Source organism: Strigops habroptila, chromosome 3 (genome assembly GCF_004027225.2).
Source record: "Strigops habroptila isolate Jane chromosome 3, bStrHab1.2.pri, whole genome shotgun sequence".
NCBI classification, from domain to species: domain Eukaryota; kingdom Metazoa; phylum Chordata; class Aves; order Psittaciformes; family Psittacidae; genus Strigops; species Strigops habroptila.
This window is the reverse complement of record NC_044279.2, coordinates 40591943-40612194: the sequence shown is the minus strand read 5'-3', so window position 1 is coordinate 40612194 and position 20252 is coordinate 40591943. Positions and strand designations below refer to the sequence as shown.

Sequence of the window (20252 nt, the reverse complement as noted above, 5' to 3'; positions counted from 1 at the left end):
TGATGATCTTAAAGGTCTTTTCCAACCTAGATGAATCTCTGATTCCATCTGAGGCCACAGCTGGGGAAGCTCCTGCCGCCTTCCCGCCCGCTGGGGTGGCTGTCACAGGGTCACTCACCCCATTCAGCCCCTCGCTCCAGGGTGGGTGCCCCAGGGGTCGGATCTGACTGCGGCTGGGATGGGGCCAGAACCCACGCTGAGGATGTGAGCGCTGCTGCCCGGCCGCGACGGGGCCGGGGCCGGGGCTCGGGCCGGGGCTGCGGCTGGGGCCAGGGCTGCGCGGCGGGGCTGGGCCGGGCCCGTCATGGCTCCGCCCCGGCTCTTTAACCGGCTGCGGGGCCGCGCCAGGCTGAGACGCGTCGGGACGAGCGGAACCCTGAGGTGGGTGCAGTGGCGGTGCGGGATGGGCACGTCGGTCGCTGTGCTGTGGGGCTCTTCCCGCTCCACCCCCCTCGTGAGGGCTGCGGAGGTCCCGCGGCGATGCCCCCCCGGTGGTGGGGTGTGATGGGGAGCGGGGGATGGCGCTGGGCCCGGGAAGGGGCAGAGGAGCCGGGTTCGGCGAGGGGCAAAGCTGCGGGCGAGAGGGGGCGCACGGAGCGGTGGCTTCCCGGTGCGCTCGGCTCGGTGCGTTGAGTGGAGCTGTGACACGCCTGGCTTCCCTGCGGGTCCCTGGAAAACCAATCCGGAATAACGGGATAGCTTGACATTCCTCAGTGCCTGTCTTGGGGCTGGTTTAGGTTTCTTGTGTTTATGTTACAACAAATGGGTTGGAAAGGACTTTGCAGTCGCTGTGGCTTGTCACTGGTGTTTTGGAGAACACTGAGTAATGTGCTCCCCTCTTGACGGGTACAAGCTTAGCAGAAGTTGGGATCCTCTTATTAGGGGATGGTGGCAGCCAACAAACCTGCAGTCGAACGGTTGCTGGCACTGGTGGTGAGATCACCTGGATGTGTAATTGCTGCTGCAGAGCTCCCTGGAGGCCTGCCCGAAGTAGCCACAGAGTCCAGAGGGAGCGGGGAAGGCTTAATGCAGGGCTGGAAGTGTGGATCTGCTGCCTGGGGAGCTCTGGAAGGAGACCTGGGCAGCAGAACTCCAGGGGGATTCCAGTGGGTAGGAATACAGGCTTGTATGCTGTCCTACGTGCAGAGCTGCTTCATCTCGGCCCTTTTCTGCTTAGGTGCCTTCTGGGCACCACTGGATCAGGGTACCTCTTGCTGTTGGGTAATTGGAGAAATATTGCTGTTCTTCCCACACAAGCCAGCATGGGATAATAAATGGAAATATCTTCCATGGAAGAGACCACGGTGACCTTGAAATACTGACTGCAGTCCCCTTGTGCTCTTCATTTAATGAATTCCCAGAGCCCTTATCAGAAGATTCGAGTCAGCTAATGGTTGCCAGATCGTCTAATACTCCGTCTCCCTTGGGAAGGAGGGGTGTTGCCCAATATTCCATGGGAGATCTGGGGCAAGGCTGGAAGCCTGATCCAGTTCCTCAGCTCTAGTGTGCATGGCAACTAAATAGTTGTTTGCTAACAAAGTGATTAAAATAATTTAGGCTCATGTAAATGCACAAAAAAAGCACGTGGGGGTGGTGAGAGGAATAGACAGAAAGAGTTCTTGTACCAAATACCATTTATGTTTTGGAAGGCATACAAAGTGGAAAGGAATCTCTTCTCCCCCCACCACCCCCTTTTTTTTTTCTGTTTTAGGTTTTTTTCCAGCCTGTGCATTCCTTTTCCAAAGCTTTGTGCAGCCTATATTCCCTTTAAATAAGGACGCTCTTTGCCGTGATTGATGTCAGCTGCTGTGTAGTAGCACAGCCAAGCACTTGAATAAAAGAAATGGAATCTTAATTTTTAGACTCTACAGTTGTGCCAAGAATGACAAAGGCAAAGTGGGAAATGTCATAAAACTAATTTTATGAGCTCGGTCAGGGTGTTAGTGCTAAACCATGGAGCAGAAATGGTGCTAATCCCGTGGAAGTATTAAACAAAGGGATATCTCAGTAATTAGTGTCAGTGTGCAAATGGCACTGCTCAGGCACTCCAAGGAAGTTTCCTAAGCCTTTGCTTAGGAATGTACCTAAGATGCCCTAATTTAGCTTAATAAACTAATCTTATTTTCCCACATGCCATGAATGGCTGGCTGCTTGTCTTGGACAAAGGTCTTGAGCAGCTACTTGGCAGCATGTCTGACTTGGGAATTGTGCACCCTTCCCTGCATCCCTAAAGCTGCTGGTCAGGCTGCTGGGGCAGGAGGCTTGTTCTACCAGCACTATCAAGATGGGTTGCTTGATTCGGGCTTAGGGAAGACCGCTGCTCTGAGATGTGATTTGTGAGTCTGCTCTACCCTTCCCGGGCAGCGTGAGGCCGCAGCCAGGCCCCCTTCCTCTGCACTGAGGCCTCTCCCACACGTCACCCCTGAGAGAAAGGGATCTTGAAGCAAAGCGCTCCTCTCTGCCTCCCCGTGTCGGCAGCGCTTCCAGTTCCTCCCTGTTGGCGAGGTCATGGTGGTGCTTCCAGTTCCTCTCTGTTGGCTGGGGGGAGAACTGGAGATTGGTAGTCCTCTGCTTCTGGCTCAGAGGGGGGGTGGCAAAGCTGAGTGAAGGGCGAAGGTTGTGGGCATGGTGTGGGTTGTCACTGTTTGGCCAACAGAGGAGAACTTCTAAGGGTAACTGAAGGTGAGTTCTGCTGAGAGAAATCAAAAGCTCAGGACAAATTCCTTCCTTCCCTTCCTCCCTCATAGCTGACCCATACTGCAGTGCTGCTGGGGGGGAATAGTGCTGCTGGTGGGGTAGGGTGGCAGGAGCTGCCCTCTGGGCTTCCAGTGGGCAAACCCATGGTCCTCACCCAGAAACCCTCTTTGAAACATGGGTCAGTAAGGAGCAGTGGGGGTGATACAGCCTGAGCAGCTTTGCTGGGTTAGTCTCACTGAGTCAATAACCCTCTCTCTGGCTGCTGTTGGGCTCTGGGCTTCAGAGGTGCTCCTCTGGTGGTGAGCTGCAGGGGAGCAAACCAGTGTTGACCAACAGTCACGAGTCAGTGACAACCAGGAGATGTGCCTTCAACAAACACCGCTGCGTTAGCTTGTGGTGGTGGTGGCAGCAGGAGGAAAGCCGCTGTGAAGGTGGCTGGCAGTGCTCTGCTTTGGTGCTGTGACGTGGGGCATTAACAGGATGAGTTCCCAGCTAAGGTGGGTAGGAACTGCTGGGGGTGATGGCAGGCGTGCAGAGAAGCTGGGGAGGGGGCAGCCCAGCCTCAGATGGGACCATTGCTGCTTAGTGTAGGAGACTGTTCCCAAGGCCATAGTGTGACGTGATGGGTGATGGTGCCTGTCCCACCCTCCCAGCCTTCTGAGTGTCCATTGCAAGTAGTGTAGGAGAGGGAGTTTTACTTTAAAGAAGCTGTGGCTCCTTGAGTGGTCAGCTTTGGTTCATATACCTGCCTGGTAAAGGTCCAGTTCATGGAATAGCAGTGGAGTCCCCAGGAAATAATGCCCCTTAGCCTTATTTGAAGTGCAGGCATGATCTCGAAGGAGTTCAGAATGTCCCCGCAGCCCTAATAAGTGGTTTTCCGCTGAGGTGAACTTTGGCTTGTACTGCATCCCAGATGATACGCCCTGCAGTAAACAAAAATGCCGTTGTTGGCACAATTGGTTTGCTTCCATCAGACAAGAGGCCCAGCACTAATGAAGCATAGAAACCGAAATTGTATCCAGCTGGGGGGGCGTTCGCACAAGGTACAGTAAAGCGCTTGTGCATGAAACTGTAATTTGTGCATATCCAATTTATGTAACTTTCAAAACTCCGGGCAGGGACAGGAGGACATGTCTCATGAAGACCGTGTCTCTGTTTTTATTGCTCTTCAGCAGCAGCCTCTGTTCCTCTTGCCAGTCCATCTGCTCTTACAAATAGCCGTAGAGAGCCCGCCTGAGCCTTTAAGCCTGGTCTGGGATCTGAAGGGCTGAGAAGTGGGTCTGACCACAAAAACTCCTCACACGGTGGAAGGCCGTGTTTTTAAACAGCTGGTGCAATCCCAGGCGTTGTGCTGTGATACACAGGCTTCACAGGCCTGCTCTGAAGGAGCCTGTAGCCCCAGCTGTCCTCTTGCTGGGGCAGTGGAGGGCACCGTGGCTAACAGAGCTGTCCCCTTCTCCCCCCCGCCAGGCTAGGCACGGAGCCACCATGCCGAACTGGGGAGGCGGCAACAAGTGCGGCGCCTGTGGCCGCACCGTCTACCATGCTGAGGAGGTGCAGTGCGATGGCAGGAGCTTCCACCGGTGCTGCTTCCTCTGCAGTAAGTACTACCCTGCAGACCCTCCCCTGGGGCAGCTGCGGGTCACAGGAGACATCCCAGGCTGAGCTGGCACCCATGACACGCAGGGGTTGGCTTTGTCCATCAACACGTTGAGCTTGACTCCTGCTTCCCCACATGCTTCCTGGACTGGGCCCTACCAAAGGGAGAGTTTGTCTTCTGGACAGAGATTATCCTACCTGTCCACCGTCAGAGGGGTACGATGCACCTCCCAAGGCAGAGCACATCATGCTTTTCTGCTGTTTGCTCCTTTCCCAGCCTTCTCCTCAGGAGTCTAAGGGCTCTTTAGGGTAGAAACCAGGCGTAAGTGTTGCTTATGCAGAAGAGAAAGCCGCATGGCAGAGCTCTGTTTGCACTGATCTGAGCTCAGCTGGACTTCTCCTGGAGGTCCTGGGGCCGGCAGCAGCTGAGGGAACAGTTATCACAGCCCTGCCCTGAAGCCCCGCACAGAGCAGGACACCAGCATGCTTGAGCACAGCCAAGCTGTCAATGCTTTAGCACAGCCAAAAGCCTAGACTTTATTGGCACGGGGGCCTGTGGTTTATTTCAGATGAAAAGAGTCCAAAGCATTATTTTCCAGTCCAACCAACAGGCCCAGCGAGGCATTGAAAATCACTTTCTCTGCTGAAAACACCTCTGTTTAGATGGAGGGAACAACGGGTCGCTGAGAATCGGAGGCTCCTGCTTGGCAAACAGCCAGCCTGTCTGTCTGAATCAGAGAATTATACCTGACTACAAACAGGACATACTGTTTTGTCCCACTTGCTGGCGTTTAATACCTGTGGGCACAGCCAGGGTTTTAGCCCTCTTCATATAAGCTATAGTTACCACTGGCCCTCTCAAAGTAGCTTGCTATGGAGTGCAGCATAGCACCAGCACACTGTGCTGGCATGTGGGCCTCGGCGCACCTACGCTCCTTAGCTCTACAGCAGTCACAAAAACAAGATTAGATGTCTCGGCTGCCTCATTTTCAGCCTTTTATGGGAGTTTCTATTAAAAGAAACCTGGAACTTAGTGTCAAAAACAATGGCTCTAGTGTGTCTGAGTATTTGCTTTTTTTTAGTGCGCAGTTCTGGTGGGGTTAAAGTCTGTAGGCTTAACAAACATGCATTAGTTGATTTACTTATTGGATACTTGCTTGTTATAAAAAGAACTTTGCAGCTAATGAATGCCATAAGCAAAGGTCACTCTCTGTTTTGAAGACCTTAGAATTCTCTTTAAACAAAAAAAAATTCATAAGGCTTTTTCTCTTTCTATTTTTTTTCTCCCCAAATTCTTTATCACGGGCATAATACTGTTGCAGACGGGAAGAGCGTGCCAGCTGGGATACAAAGGAAGGTTTAAGAAGGAAATAGTTCTGCCTTCTACTGTAACCTTGGGCAGAGAGCTTGCATTGTGCTGAAGGACAATGTAGGAATGCCAGAAAAGCACAGCCCCTCCGGTGACAGCTCTGAAACGGTCCCAGCTCTGCCCCAAACCAGCACTGAGGCAGGGGAAACCTTGAAGCTGTTTTCTTTCCCAACCCCACCCTGGCCAAAGGGGCAGGACAGGGCCTTGTCTGCACTGATAGACTTTTGCTTTATGCTGTATGGCATCTGTCAAGGGAAACTGCTGACTGCACTATCTGGGTTTCTGAGCAGCCTCATTCATCAGACCACAGCAAGTTTCCAGGCTTTAAATGTCATGGCCATGAAGGGGTGGGAGGGAATAGAGCCCTTTATAGAGCTACGCATAATTCACTCATTCAAACAACCTGCTCCCTCTAATCTCTGGCAGTCCCACAGCCTAACATGAATAATTGTGGACTAGGAAACCCATAATATCACTTCTCACTTGATTTTTGGCTTACTACATGTGCTGATAGAAATGGTCTCTTAAGGCAGTTTAACTTTCTGGCTTTTTCCTCCAGTGGTCTGTCGGAAAAACTTGGACAGCACAACTGTAGCGATTCATGATGCCGAAGTTTACTGCAAATCTTGCTATGGAAAAAAGTATGGACCAAAAGGTTATGGATATGGCCAAGGGGCAGGAACGCTGAACATGGACAGGGGAGAGAGACTAGGCATCAAGCCTGAGAGGTGAGTTGGAGAGGGTGTGATCCTTGTCTCCAGTACTGCTTTCAGAGGAGTCTTTCAGGCTATATTTTGTTAAGGACTAGAGAATAACAGAATGGTTTGGGTTGGAAGGGACCTTAAAGCTCATCCAGTTCCAACCCCCTGCCATGGGCAGGGACACCTTCCACTAGACCAGGTTGCTCCAAGCCCCGTCCAACCTTGCCTTGAGCACTGTCAGGATGGTGCAGCCACAGCTTCACTGGACAACCTGTGCCAGGGCATCACCACCCTCACAGTAAAGAATTTCTTCCTCATGTCTAATCTAAATCCACCCTCTTTCAGGGTGGATTGCCCCTTGTCCTGTCACTACATGCCCTTGTAAAAAGTCCCTCTCCAGATTTCTTGTAGGCACTCTTTAGGCTGGAAGCTGCTCTAAGGTCTCCCAGGAGCCTTCTCTTCTCCAGGCTGAACACTCCCAACTCTCTCAGCCTGTTCTCACAGGAGAGGTGCTCCAGCCCTCTGACCATCCTTGTGGCCTCGAGACTGTGGGTCTCAAGTTACTCTCCTAAATAAGCTGCAAATGCAAGTGTTCAGCAGGTTCGTGCAGGGATGGTTTCAGAGCTGAGAATCTGGGGCTACAAGAAGAATGAATTTTTAACTGGCAAATGAAGAACCATTTGTACTTAATTATAGCCAAAACCAAAAGCCCTATTAAATAGTAAACATTCCTAGTCTGATTAAGTCCTTGCTGTGAAGCAAAGCATGTGGAAAGAAGCTGAGGTATGCCTCACAACTTGCTTTGTGCAAGTTCCCACATTATTGCTTGATGTTTCCATGGTGTATGCTCTCCAGCCAGGCTCAGTGACCAGTTCAGGTTCCAGATTATGATCAGTGGACAGGAATTTAACAGAGTTATTTGTGGCTTACTGTGTGAGGAATCCATGTCCTGATACTGACATGCTGATAGAATTCAGCACTTCTCTAGCAGTGAAAAGGGGAAGGCTCCTCAGAAAACTAGCTTTTACAGTAGCTTCTTTTTATCACTTGAAGCAGGACCTTTCTCTCCTTGTTTTGTTGGGTTTTTCTTCCCTACCAAGTGTCATTGGCTAGCCTTGCTGGTAACTAACTTGCTCCAGTTTGCAGATGTACTGTGTTCTGTACCATGTGCTGGATGCTGCTCTGTTAGTGTTGTTAAGAAGAGCAAGAGGTCATTTAGGAAAAGAACTAAGACCACAGGTGTCCCTTTCTTTCAGCACGCCCTCTCCCCACCGACCCACAACAAACCCAAACACTTCAAAGTTTGCCCAGAAGTTTGGAGGGGCAGAGAAGTGCTCCAGGTGTGGTGATTCTGTGTACGCGGCTGAGAAAGTAATAGGAGCTGGGAAGGTAAGGAACTGGTGTGCTGTTTGTACCTGCTACGCAGACTTTAAAGTGAGCCAGATGCGTCATGTGGGTTCCAGGAGGGAAGCAACTGCGGGGCAGAGTTACCTGGAAATTGTGTCTCAGTATTGGAAATAGTAATTGGAATTTGATCAACTTAATTGAACAAAAAGCACTTGAAATGCAGCATGCTGAGTGCTCGCCTTGGGGTTCAGAGCTGAAGCTTCACTATCATCTCGAGTCAGAGACATGAAGTTGATTACATGAGTGCTCTCTCCCTGCAGGAGAGGGAACAGTCTTGTGGTGTGCAGCTCATGACGGAGGCTGAATGTTTCAGCAGAAAGGGGATGTGCTCTGGAAATACCCTGTAAAACTGTGTCAGTCTGCCAGACTCACTACAGGGAGCAAAGATCTGTTCCGAACTCATTAGAGCAAGCCCAAACCTTCCAAAATGCTGCCCTGAATGGGATGCTGTGTGGAATTCGGGGCTTTGGGCCACTTGGAGAAATGTAGATGTTCTTGTCTGCTGCTGGTGAACTGGTTTTTGTTGCACCAGTCATCTATAAGCAATACTGATGTAGGCACCGCCAGTTAATGCATTTTTTTACCAACCCATGCATTCTGTGCATTTAAGATAACTTTTTTTCTTGTTATTTTTCACCTAGCCATGGCACAAAAACTGCTTCCGATGTGCCAAGTGTGGAAAAAGCCTAGAATCTACAACCCTAACTGAAAAAGAGGGAGAAATCTATTGTAAAGGTGAGGAAAGAAGCAGATGCCATTTGTTTATGGTTCAAGGTAACGTGTTACAAAGATAGCTGCTCAATTTATTTGTGGTATAAGACATTTTCATGCTCCTGCTGAGATAGAAGTGTCCTATAAGGCATAGGAATAGAGCTGAGAAATTAAATATTACTGAAGCTGCTGATGTAGCTTGCATCTGCATCAAGGAAAACATTGCATGCTGAGAAATGCAGGAGCAGCCCCTGCCCTCTGCCTGGGTCAAGGAGCAGATCAGAGTAAGGAAACAAGCTAGCAAGCATCCTGCCATGCCTTCTTCCATGGCATCATGGATATAAACTTGATCCACACAGTGGTTTGAAGGCAGCATGTGCCTTAACAGATACCTGGGTGCAGAACTGATGTATGGATTGCTTTCCCACAGCAGGTCGGGAGCTACATGGACTGAACAGCCATGGCTGTTGAGTTCAGTCCTGGCAGTTAGGCAGCTTAACAGAATGTTTTTAAGCATTGCTTCTGATGAGGATGTTCTGGTGACTGACAGGAAGCAGATGAGGGGCTTGGCCTAGGCAGAGCTGTTGTTAATTAATGAGCCATAAGCTTCAGCTACTCCACGTTCCTCTTTCTCACAGGTTGCTACGCGAAGAACTTTGGCCCCAAGGGGTTTGGGTACGGCCAGGGAGCGGGCGCCCTTGTTCACGCCCAGTGAGGAGGCATCGCTCAACACCCCTTATGGCTCTGCTGAGATCCTGCTACAAGAACCAAGAGTTTCCTAAATGTTACTAACTACTGTGAAACAGCTACTAGTTACTGTAGTGCTTGGGCAGACATTCGGCAGATGATTATTAATTGTTTCTAAAAAGCACTGCTTTTTTCCTTGCTTTGTGTATCACACTGTAACACTTTTAATACTGAGTATCAATTTAATAAAGCTTTGCTTATTGATATATCCTAAAGCCAAGTGTTATTTTCTATGGTTGACAAAGCACGTAAGGGGGGTGTTGTTGGGGTACTTGAGGGATGCAGATATGATGTTACCGACTTGTTGCAGACCTTCACTGAAAGCCCAGTGCCTAAAAGCTGGACTTTCACTGGTTATGGCCTTCAGAGGTGTGTGACTGTCCTCCGCTATCATAGAAGAGATCTTAAAGCCCATCTACTTCCAGCCCTCCTGCCATTACTTTCCACTAGATGAGGTTGCTCAAAGCCCCATCTAACCTGGCTTTGATTGGTAGTGAGGTGGTGGTATGCATAGGACCTACTGTGCAGAAGGAGAATTCTACCAAGACAGCTGCAGGTTAATACCATCTGTACTCAGCAGCTGACCAAGCTCTGGACTATCATGCCAAACTCAGGTTTAAGAGCAGCTTTTGACCTTTTCTTAGTGGTACTTAAGACCCTTAGTTCCCTGAAGCTGGTGGAGGGCTTCAGCCTGTTACGGCATCTGACAAGGCAGCTGCAGTGCAACAGAGCTGAGTAAAATTCTGGTTTAAACACGTGACTTAAATGGAAGTTGGTGGGCAAGGAGTAATAGCAATTAAACACATCAAATGCAGGGTAGATCAACTGTGTGAACACACCACATGTGTTTCACCACACTGGATGAAAGCCATAATAATCAGAGGCCTTGACTCTGCTAATGTAACTCTTTAAGAACTGCTGCTAACAAAGGTCTACAATTAGGAAACAGTTTCCCTTGTCTTAGCCAGATCTTGAGTGGAAGGCTTAGAGAGAGCTTGGCTTCTTTTGATGGTTAGAGCAGCTCCTAACACAAACCTACGCGTGCAGTTGCACTTCTTGTGAAGCAAATGGGAGTCACCTCAACAAGAGACCCCGGTACTTAACCCTAAAAGAGTTACACAAAACATCACCGTGTTTAAGGCAACTCACCTTATTTTTCTGCAAGCAACCAGCAGTTAGTACCCGTCTGAAGTTGCTTCTGTTTCACCTGAAGCAGACCTTTACCAGTGTGCTGAGGCTCCTCTGCCAAGCTCCTTTTGCAAAGCTAATGGCTTCCTGCTGCCTACAATAAGTGGGAGGCACATGAGATCTGGGCATTGACACCTTTTAAGCACAAACCATGCCCCAGAGGAGCATGCCGGAGCTCTAGCACGCAACAGGCCGTTGTAGGAGTGTTTTTCCATCCCTTCCAGTGAAGGGCATGCTACTGCACAGCAAGGGCTTCAATAAAGGCCAATCATATGTGGGGGGAGGCATAAGTTCCCCCCTGGTGATTACAACCCAGCTGTTGTTCTGGGGTGGAAGGGAAGGTCCAGTAACAACTCTCATCCTGCCCAACAGGAGTTAGTTAAAGAAGAGATTTGAAACTCTGTCTGGTTGGGGATGCAGGCCGATAGCTTTGGAAGAGAAAGAACCTTGACAGAGTGAATTTATGAAGATACATTCAAGACTGGAAATGTTGCAAGAAAACATTAAGCAAGTGTGTGAGCGCAGTCTAAGGCAGTTTCAAGGAACATCCAGGATTGTGGTCTGAGGCAGTGCAAGCCAAAAACCTAATTAGAAAAATATGTACTAGTGAAAATAGCACACAAAGAGCATTTTGTACAGGTTACAAAGGAACAATACAGCTATGAGGAAGGACAGCTGGCTCCAACTGCATGAACAGTTCACAGCAAGGGAAAGATTGCAACTGGAAAAGACAACCGTAAGGCAGCAGCAGCAGCACGGATTTCAGGTGGGAGAGACACAGCAAGCAACAGCACAGCCCAGCAACCCTGGGCAGAAGGTTGGTCCTGCTACTCATACTGATGATCCAATACTTTTGTCCTTAAAAACCCACAAAACCCCCAAAACTTTTCTTCTTCACCAACTCGACAGTTGTGCAGGAAGGGTTGATCCCATCCAACGCTCACGGCCTGGACAAGCGCAGCTCTAACTTAGAAACCATATCCAGGCCTTAGCAGCCAAGGATATGGAAGACTGACAATATCCCCTTTCTATAGCCTTGTTACCTGATAGAAGTGCTTCCTCTTCTCAGGAAAAGCATTACAAAAGGCTTGAGCAGCACTGTTCAACAGACAGGAACCAAAATAATGCTCTTGACACACTCCTGAGTAGATGAGAGTGCTCCCCATTAGTTGCTGTAGCTATTGTAGTGGATTTAAACCCACCATGTTAGCAGAGTTGGCAGGTGCGATTTACGCTGACAAAAACAGACATTTAAAACATTGTTTACCTATAAAAAGAGCTTTAGATTCTTCAGAAAATAAATTGCAGAAGTGATCAGAAGTGATTTAAACTGCTGAAATACCAAGAGCTTTCCTTTCATTTCCTGGAGGGAGTCAGAGCGGTAACTCACAGCTCCATACAGCTCTACATCCCAACAATTTAACAACAAAAAAAGAAATTAAGGGAAAGCTTGCACCCGTAAAAGACAATATACCTGTCAAGAGAAATGAGAACCCTACACTGAAGTGCTTTTGCTTGGTTATTGTCAACTTTCCAGCTGCAGCAAAGCACTGGTGAACAAAAGCTCAGCCCAGGCTGGAGCAATGCTTGGAGGGAGTCTCAGCTTGGAGCCCTAACTCCAGGAAAGATTGGTTCTCAAAAGCACTTAATCATCTGGAGATCTTAAGTAACATGCAGGATTGGAGGCAATGTGAGTATGGCACAAAATTTATGAGATTCTGCAAATAACTTCAACCTGGAATTAATAGGTGCCATTTCTACTGTTAAGGTGGATAAAAATCCAGGTGCAAGCGTTCACAAGTAGACACTGCTTTCATAGCAAAACCATCTGATTTTACTTAGAGGCAGCTTACAGGAGGTGCAAGGGAGTGAACTCTAATCAAGCCATAATGAGGGTGCAGAGGGCAGGCTGCTTCCCACACAAAACAAACCCAGCAACCAGCTTTCAAGCCATCAGGAGCCCACCCATACTCCAAGAGCAGCAGCTGCTCTGATGGAGCACTGCACATTTCTGATGGAGAGCATCAGAATAGAGTGTCCTCTTTAAAGTACCTTCCCTGATCTTTCCCACACAAGTCAAAGGGTGGTCAACTGTGCCCAGCCTCACCAGAACCATTGCTTGGGGAAGGGCAGCACCAACAATTCTCAATGTCAGTATTGAGCCCACACCCAGCAGAAAACACTTTTCTATCCAAATTAGGTGTGCTTGAGTCCTAGCCTTATACTTCAATGCCTATTGCTGGTTATAAATATCCTGACAAAATTCCAACTTGCGTGGTTTCTTTTTTTCTACTCAAAACCTAACCTTCAGCATGGAGCAGAAGAGTCAAGGCATTCTGTCTCCTGCAAGTGCCACCTAGAAGCACATGTCCTGGTCATAACTCCTAGCCCTGTGCAGAGATCTTGTTTACCCTTAGAATACCTCAACTGTTATTTATCCAATAGGCACATTTGGCCACCTGAAATGTTCCCTAGAAGGAATTCTCCCTTAAGAAACCTTACCTTGCCAGCCTGCTTTGCTCAAAAGAAAGGAGTATCTAATTAGTGAGTGGTAGCTCTAATTGCTAGTGCAAAAGATGTACTTCACCAAACCCACGGTAGTAGTTCACAGGATTTCCCGTCAGCACAGAATTGGGTGCATGCTGTCTTTAAGACACCTGTAAATCCTTCCAGAAAGACCTTACTAAAATGAGATGTGAGACAGCAGCTATTTTCTCATGGTATGGCTTCTGAAATTGGACAGGGACAACACTGTGAAATCACATCCCCAGTCAAGACAAACACTGCATCTAAGAGTCAATATTTATTTGATTAATAACTTACAAAATTTAACAGATTTAATTTATGTAAGGAGAGCTAATTTATTAAACATTTTACAGATTTTTTTTGTTCACAATGTAATACATCAAGATCTTGACAGTATTAAAATAATACTTGGCACAGTTATAAATAAAGAATATACAAAAAAATCCATAGCTTAAAATGTAGTGATGCTGTTTTACACATTAATTGGAAAAAAAAAATAATATCTGGTGGACATCAAAGAATACAGAAACCTGCAAAGAAACAGCACATGTTTAGGGCCAAGACAAAATTCCCATTTATTCTACCTATGTCAGATTATGTTGGTCTGATCTGCTGTTGGTCTGGATCAGCTTTGTTAAGTTTCAGAAGCAATGCAGTTTTGGTTCGACAGGTGAGTTGTACGTTTGATAACTTGACAGGAAAATGCTGCATAGGTGGCTCCCCCCTGCTTGATTTTATGATTTCACATCAAACCATTCAGCGTTACTCAAGACAAATTACATTTTGCACTGGAAACTCCATACACCCTAACTCCAGATATGCAAGTTAATTTTCACAGCTATCACTACTGCTCAAATTCTGCAGGTCTCAACAGAACTGTCACCAGAGAGCTATTAACAAGTAAATAGTGCAGAACTCACTACGTACTACCAAAGATCACCTCTTCTTCTACAAACATTTCTGTGTGACACGAGTCATGGCAGTTAATGCTACTGGGCAACTAAAACCAGAACGTGTATCACATACTGAACTGCTCTTCTGGTGCAAGGCGATAGTCAATAAAGTGGATGGAAGTTCTTCAAGTCAACCGACCCCTAACAGAAATGTGGGAACAAAAGCCAAACCCAAACCCCAACTGAACAAATATGCAGAACATTACTGGTGATTAAAACAACATTGGGAAGTCTTCATGCTTTTTTCTGAGTAGAAAAAAATATGAATAACTGATGTCAACTGTTTTCACTGAAACAGAACGTGTCTTCGTTAGGACTACAAATTTTGTCTGACAAAAATAGCAACAGCTTCTTGCCACCCCTCCACCCAAACCCTTCCCACTAAAACTGTATCCAAGACGACGCTGATTTTTCCAGTATTAAACATTCCAGTACTCTAATGCTGCACTTCTGTAAATCCTGATATCTGGTACTTGCAAACTAAGTGTGTGTCTTGAGATCAATGAACATCTACAGAAAAATGTTTACTTGCAAATACTGAACATCAACTATTTACAGTTTCACTGCTCCTCTTACTAAGGCAAGGGCCGGGAATACCACTAGATTGCTTTATTACCTGTAATCTGCATATTACAGAAAACGCTAATTTTGCCAAGCATCAAACATGCAGTGAATTTGCAGGGCATAATGCCTATTAACAGCAATATTGAACATCACTAAAAGCTCATTAGATATCTTCCTACACTTTTTTGGTTGAATAAAATGAAAATGAGCAGCTTTAAATACACTAAACACACACTCACAGAGAGAAAACTATTTGATAAATTATTTATATACAGATACACATTCTTTACACTGGTATCAGACATCTGCTTTCAGGTCCCTCCCCAAACTCCCCTCACAGGTTTCTCGAACCACTGGGTTGCTACAGCACTTAGAAGAGAACTAACCTGATTCTCAGTCTCTCTGTAAACAATAGTTAAGGAAGCAGTGAACAATTCACTATGAGTTTATGAAAACACCATAACAAAAATCAGTGCATCACATTCAAGAAAAGCCCCTTTGGAATGCAGTTTCAGATCATTCCTTACCTTCCAAACATATCTGTAGCATGAGAACTTAAAAAAAGAAAATAAGGGTGATTTCCATGTGCCAATACACCACCTTCTTCAGAACGTTGTGTTACATTTTCTGTGTGCGTGTACTATCATGGGGAACTTCGCTTTTTTAAAGTTTGGATTCCATTATTTTACAACCAAACCAAATGAGCATTACAGACAACTTTGGGTTCTTCTTCTGCAGTTGCATCCAATTTAAAACTGTCTTGTCCTTTTACAACTGAGATTCTTGCTTTCACATCTGTGGTTTCCCCCACGCAATTTCTCTTCCAACATGTCTCCAATTACACTACACTGGTACTGTGTGAGGACCAAACCTAATACTAAAACATCGCTAGTTTGTAAGTTGCTTATACAGTTACTTCAAAGATAATGAATTTTTTCCACTTTTTTTCCTGAACATTATATATATAGTAATCTAGTTTTACAGGTGTATCATGCATTTAAGCAGGGCTTTAACTTTGACAGAAGAGCTTGCTTTATTTATTTCATACTATATAATCTCAGAACAGGGTTATTACAAGTATTTAGTTGTACCAGTAACTGGTGGCAAAAACCAGTCACCAAAAAATGTGGGCAATGTATTTTTTTCAGCATTATCTGACGTGCCCTACTGCTATAACTTAACACCTTACAGGGGATTCCCACCACATGATGTTGGTAACAGTACTGAAAAGCACATTTTTCAATGTACATGATACTACTAAAAACCTGTATTAAAAATATCACGTTACAGGAACTACAACATAGTGATCAGTGAACGCTGCATCATGAAATTTAGTTTTATGTTCTAGATTCTTGTTTCAGTGGAATTATTTGTATTGGGAAATAAATTTTTCTGCTCAGCACAACGTAACTACTTATGTCAATACTTCAATAATCTCATGCTCCATTGTGAAAGACCTTAAATAAAAAACCCAACAACAAATACTGTGAGTATGCGATCGTGAATAATTCTCATGTTAAGAACTGTTAAAATCCCTTTTTGATCTTCCTCCTCTTCCTTATCAGGTTTGGCAGTTTATTCTGTCCACTTTTACGTTTGTTAATAAAATTCTGATGAAGAGAAGGTACCTTATGATTCATCATCAGCCCTACACATAGCATGCTACTCTTCAAGGGATGCAGAGTCGAGAGAGAGAGAAGATTTTTCAGGCACCACTCAGATACGATATGCTCACAGGACGAAGGTGGTGCTACACTAGCTGGTAGCCTGATCCTGAAGTTTGGTCATATTCTATTGTATACTGCCTTGTCCAGTCCACGATAACAGGCCGAAATAGACCACAGCATCTGAATTCAAAGAAGTCTATAATGTTCCTTATACATCCATGGCTAAAAATAGAACAAAACCACATGTTAGTAAGCAACATCATAGCTTATCCAAAGTACAACATTTTTTGTCTACCTACAAATTCGACTCTTCACCCTTTAAGTTCCTAACTGCAGAAAACCAATTCAGTTAACAATTATTTTAGTGATTACTGATGAGCAAGTTCTGGAATAAGAAGTAGTCACCAGGCTTGCGGATGTTTGATCCTTGGACACAACCAAGACACTAACTTGCTTCCACTATCTACTAACACTGTATGGAAAAATGTAACATGTTACTGACGTGCATTATCATGTAGCATAGCATAGTAATTCAGATGCCTAAGAGGAAAGTTGCATTGTACAGATGAATGCAAGACAAAACAGCATGAAGTGAGTGTCTTCCTAGAATAATTTCAAGTTTTATTAAAATCTATCTCTGTCATACATACTGGTTCAGCAGCTGCAGGTCTAAGATCAATTAAGTCCCTAGACAACACAAAATTAAGAAAGCATTATCTGAATTAAATGAACCATTCAAGTGCTTTCTGCTGCTGAATCAATTCATTGTTAAATATTTAAGATACCTACATCAAAATTCCAGCATGTTGGGGTTTTTTAACTTAATTATACATGGGCTGAATAGATCACAGGTTTCTGGAAGAGAAGCTCATGTTACGATATATGTAAGAGCAGTTCTAAGCAACAAGATGATGACAACTACTTGATGTTGATGCTTCATCTGACAGGTGACGTTCATCTGACAAGTCACTTATTTTAGACATCTGGTGTTATTTTCAGGAGTCATTTTTATAACAGCAGCTATTTCAGTGAAATGGTTTGTGAATGTGACATTAATTTGGGGATCAAACCAGTAGTTTTCTCCTATCCCATGCACCACCCTGTGTTCTTCAGGAAAAACTATCACCTGCTTTTGTTACAAATCTAATCTGTTGGAAGACTGCAACCATACAGAAATGCTTGTCTGCTTCTCACTACAAATCTGATATAACTTAAAAAAAAAAAAAGATCACACAGGTTTCTCTTCTAGCACAAAAATCAAACTGCAACAATAACTCCTATCTCCTGTTCCCCTGGGTGTCACCTGAAAGAGCAGTAGCCCCTGCAGGAGACAAAGCATATGCAGCGGGATGAGACATGCTTCTGTCCTTTCATTGCTCCTTTTGTACTGTGATCTCAACCCACCAATATACCAGCCTCATGCCTCCATTTATTTCCTGCTTTGGCTCCACAAGCTGCTCCAGGCTGCCCTATTTCCATCCCAGAGCTATTTTATCCCTGACCCCCTCTCTCTTTCAGCTTGCACCCTCAGCATTACAGAAACCAGAATCTCAACCTACCCTTTACATACTGATACCCATGTTTCAAGCCCATGTTTCATCCATGTAACACCCACTTCAGTTCCTGGGACATCCTGCTCCCTTCTCCATGAACAGCTTTGCTCATGGTCTCCTCCTGAGCAGGAAGGAAGTGCTGCTGCTTCTTTCATAGTATAGAGAGTATTTAGCCATGTTCTGTTTCAACAAGCTGCACAATTCAAATATATGCAAGGCTGCACAAATAAGAAATATGTTTGCACTTTAAAACTTACTTGAATGGGCTTTCAATAGATGTGGTTGTAACTTTAAAGTGCTTGTATCTTCTTGCATTCATTCTTTCATTTGTCGTGATACCCAAGCAAGATATCTGAAGACAGGGAAAAAAAAAAAAAAAAAAAAATTAAGCAATTTAGCTCATGTAAAAACATACAAACAAGCCCTTCATAAGCCAGACTGAAAAACGAAGACCAAATTTACTGGTTTATGTTCTTTCTCTCGAAGAAGGAATTCTCTGTCTAGGGAAATTATCAGGTCCTAACGTAAAACACCACAGCACACCTGTACCAGACTGTGCAAAAGATTTAATTTTGAAAGGGATCAGAAATAAATCATGATCATTGAATAAACTGTGACTTCTTAGTTCATCGTTAGCTGAAGTGCACTGTAAATGACAGATTCAGGAGTTATTTTTCACAGCATTTGAATGACCACCTTCTCCTCCTGACATTCTAGTTACAGCTCCATCAGTATATTTTTCCAGTTTCGTACATAAGTTGCAGTAACATAACTTTTCTGCCTGCAAGACAAGAAGATGGCCAGAAAAAAAGTGAGGTGTTTTTGGTTGTTCTTACTTGTGTTTTTTCCTTTTTCCATTATCATTTGGCCCAAAGGCTATGATTTTACTAGCTTTCCAACTACGTTAGCCTAAAAGGCTATCTTACTTAAATGTGATGTAATTGGAAACAAAAATGTGAGAACATCCATAGCAACCTTATACTACAGGAAGATAAAATCTAGTCATTCCTTGTGAAATATAAAAAGTCAACTCTACTGCATGTTGCAGAAGCAAGAACATTTAAAAAGTTAAGCTTGGGCTGGCTTGCCTCATTTGGATGTACTTAGTATCTCAAGCATTATCTTTGCCTCCATGAAACCCTGTGAAGTTTCATGTCTATGTATGTAAATGAGCTCAACAGCCGCCTTTTGAAGTAGGAAGTAAAGGTTTTAAGATAGTAGGTAGTATTTTGACAATAACTCTGGCCAGTTCAATAAGAAGGATAGGTCCAAATTTTACGATGGATAGGCAAAAAAAAAAAAAAAAGGCAACAAGAGTAGGGGCTATGCAATTGCAAATCAAAAGAAGCATTTTAGGGAATATTTTATCCATTTCATCATTATGGGAAATGATGATTTGCCAAAGACATTTGCCAAGAATAATTGATATCTGTTATAAATGATGAATATTGTAGAGAAAGGAGAACAAACCTTAAAATTTCCTGAAAAGTTGTATCTAAGCTTTAGAGGATTATTTTTATTTCCAGGATCTCTGAAAGAATTAAATCAGTAAGTCTCATGGTTCATTAATGACAAGTCATACTGAAAGACTTTCAAGCCATACTTAAAGGCTTTCAGTATGACTTGTCTTTCCTTAAGAAGAAACACAAAGACTTGGGTTTGGTCAGATTACATTACAGTAGCGTAGTCTCAAATCACACTGAAGCACTGTAAGAAATTACTGCGTCCCTTTGAAGTTACCACCTTTTTCTTCTAATGACATATTGCATTATTCAAAGTTCAACCCACAGATCTTATCCTCTATTAGTATTTATTGCCTTTCTCTGTCCTGTTTTGCCTTTTTGTCATTCTGAGAATAGAAAGCAGGAGGTAGGTATTTTAAACCTCTTGCTCCCAAAAAAACTCCACAAAGGCACAAGTAAATGAGAAGTGAATAATGCCTAATATCCAGAGACAACAGATGCTGGCCTCTTCCAGCATGGCTGAGACTAAACACTTCATCTTGCGTAATGAACATGAAAATTCAAATGAGAGAACTATTAGATATCCTTATGCCACTCCAAAAACTCAGCATTACAAATGAAGGGCTCTTCCATACCTGATACATCTGACACATGAGTAACACAGCCACCCACATGAAGTGAAAAACACTGTTTAGAAACATCCAGAACATCCACGGAGAACAGGTAGCAATCTGTGTAACATAGGTCCAAAATCCATCTTTTGCATAACTTGTCTCACAGTGGAACCCCCAGTCTAGAGAATAAACAAAGTGTCAGAAAACATACAGAAGGTTTAAGATATGTTTACAGCACATCAGCATAATGCCAAAATTCAAATGTATTCAATAAGAAAATGACAATGTGCCAAATTAGTTTTATTTGTTCTCTCTTCCTTTCCCAACTCCTTGAATACATGACAGATGCACATACTTGGCTGTGACAAAGAAAAAAATCTAGGACAAGAAAAACATCATCTTCTAACTTAAAATACCCAATCTAGTCAATCAGTGATGTGCAGTTTGATTCCAGAATAAAAATATCCAAAACTCTGATGAGGCAGAAGCTTGT

At 44.7% G+C, this 20252-nt stretch overlaps 2 protein-coding genes across 3 annotated transcripts in view; one reads left to right on the top strand and one right to left on the bottom strand.

Moving 5' to 3' along the window:
* Positions 1 to 198: 198 nt before the first annotated feature.
* Positions 199 to 9446, top strand: CSRP2 (cysteine and glycine rich protein 2). The gene is made up of 6 exons (XM_030478233.1): positions 199 to 381; positions 4168 to 4297; positions 6225 to 6393; positions 7623 to 7755; positions 8415 to 8508; positions 9123 to 9446. Exons 2-6 carry the CDS (start codon positions 4186 to 4188, stop codon positions 9197 to 9199), a joined length of 585 nt encoding a protein of 194 aa, XP_030334093.1. The 5' UTR covers positions 199 to 381; positions 4168 to 4185; the 3' UTR covers positions 9200 to 9446.
* Positions 9447 to 13209: 3763 nt separating this feature from the next.
* Positions 13210 to 20252, bottom strand: part of ZDHHC17 (zinc finger DHHC-type palmitoyltransferase 17) — a 76998-nt gene continuing 69955 nt past the window's right edge. For both annotated transcript variants that reach the window (XM_030478231.1, XM_030478232.1), the window contains 3 exons: positions 19781 to 19938; positions 17940 to 18034; positions 13210 to 16351 (listed from right to left, as the gene is read on the bottom strand). In XM_030478231.1, coding sequence (XP_030334091.1) covers positions 16213 to 16351; positions 17940 to 18034; positions 19781 to 19938 — 392 coding nt within the window. In that variant the 3' untranslated portion in view covers positions 13210 to 16212. The remainder of the gene's footprint in view (positions 16352 to 17939; positions 18035 to 19780; positions 19939 to 20252) is intronic.

Bases quoted from the DNA above. Each gene is read 5' to 3' on its own strand.
- CSRP2 (XM_030478233.1), top strand. From the start codon at position 4,186: ATGCCGAACTGGGGAGGCGGCAACAAGTGCGGCGCCTGTGGCCGCACC. The intron at 4,298-6,224 runs GTAAGTACTACC...TTTTTCCTCCAG, and splicing joins CCGGTGCTGCTTCCTCTGCA to TGGTCTGTCGGAAAAACTTG. The intron at 7,756-8,414 runs GTAAGGAACTGG...TTTTTCACCTAG, and splicing joins AAGTAATAGGAGCTGGGAAG to CCATGGCACAAAAACTGCTT.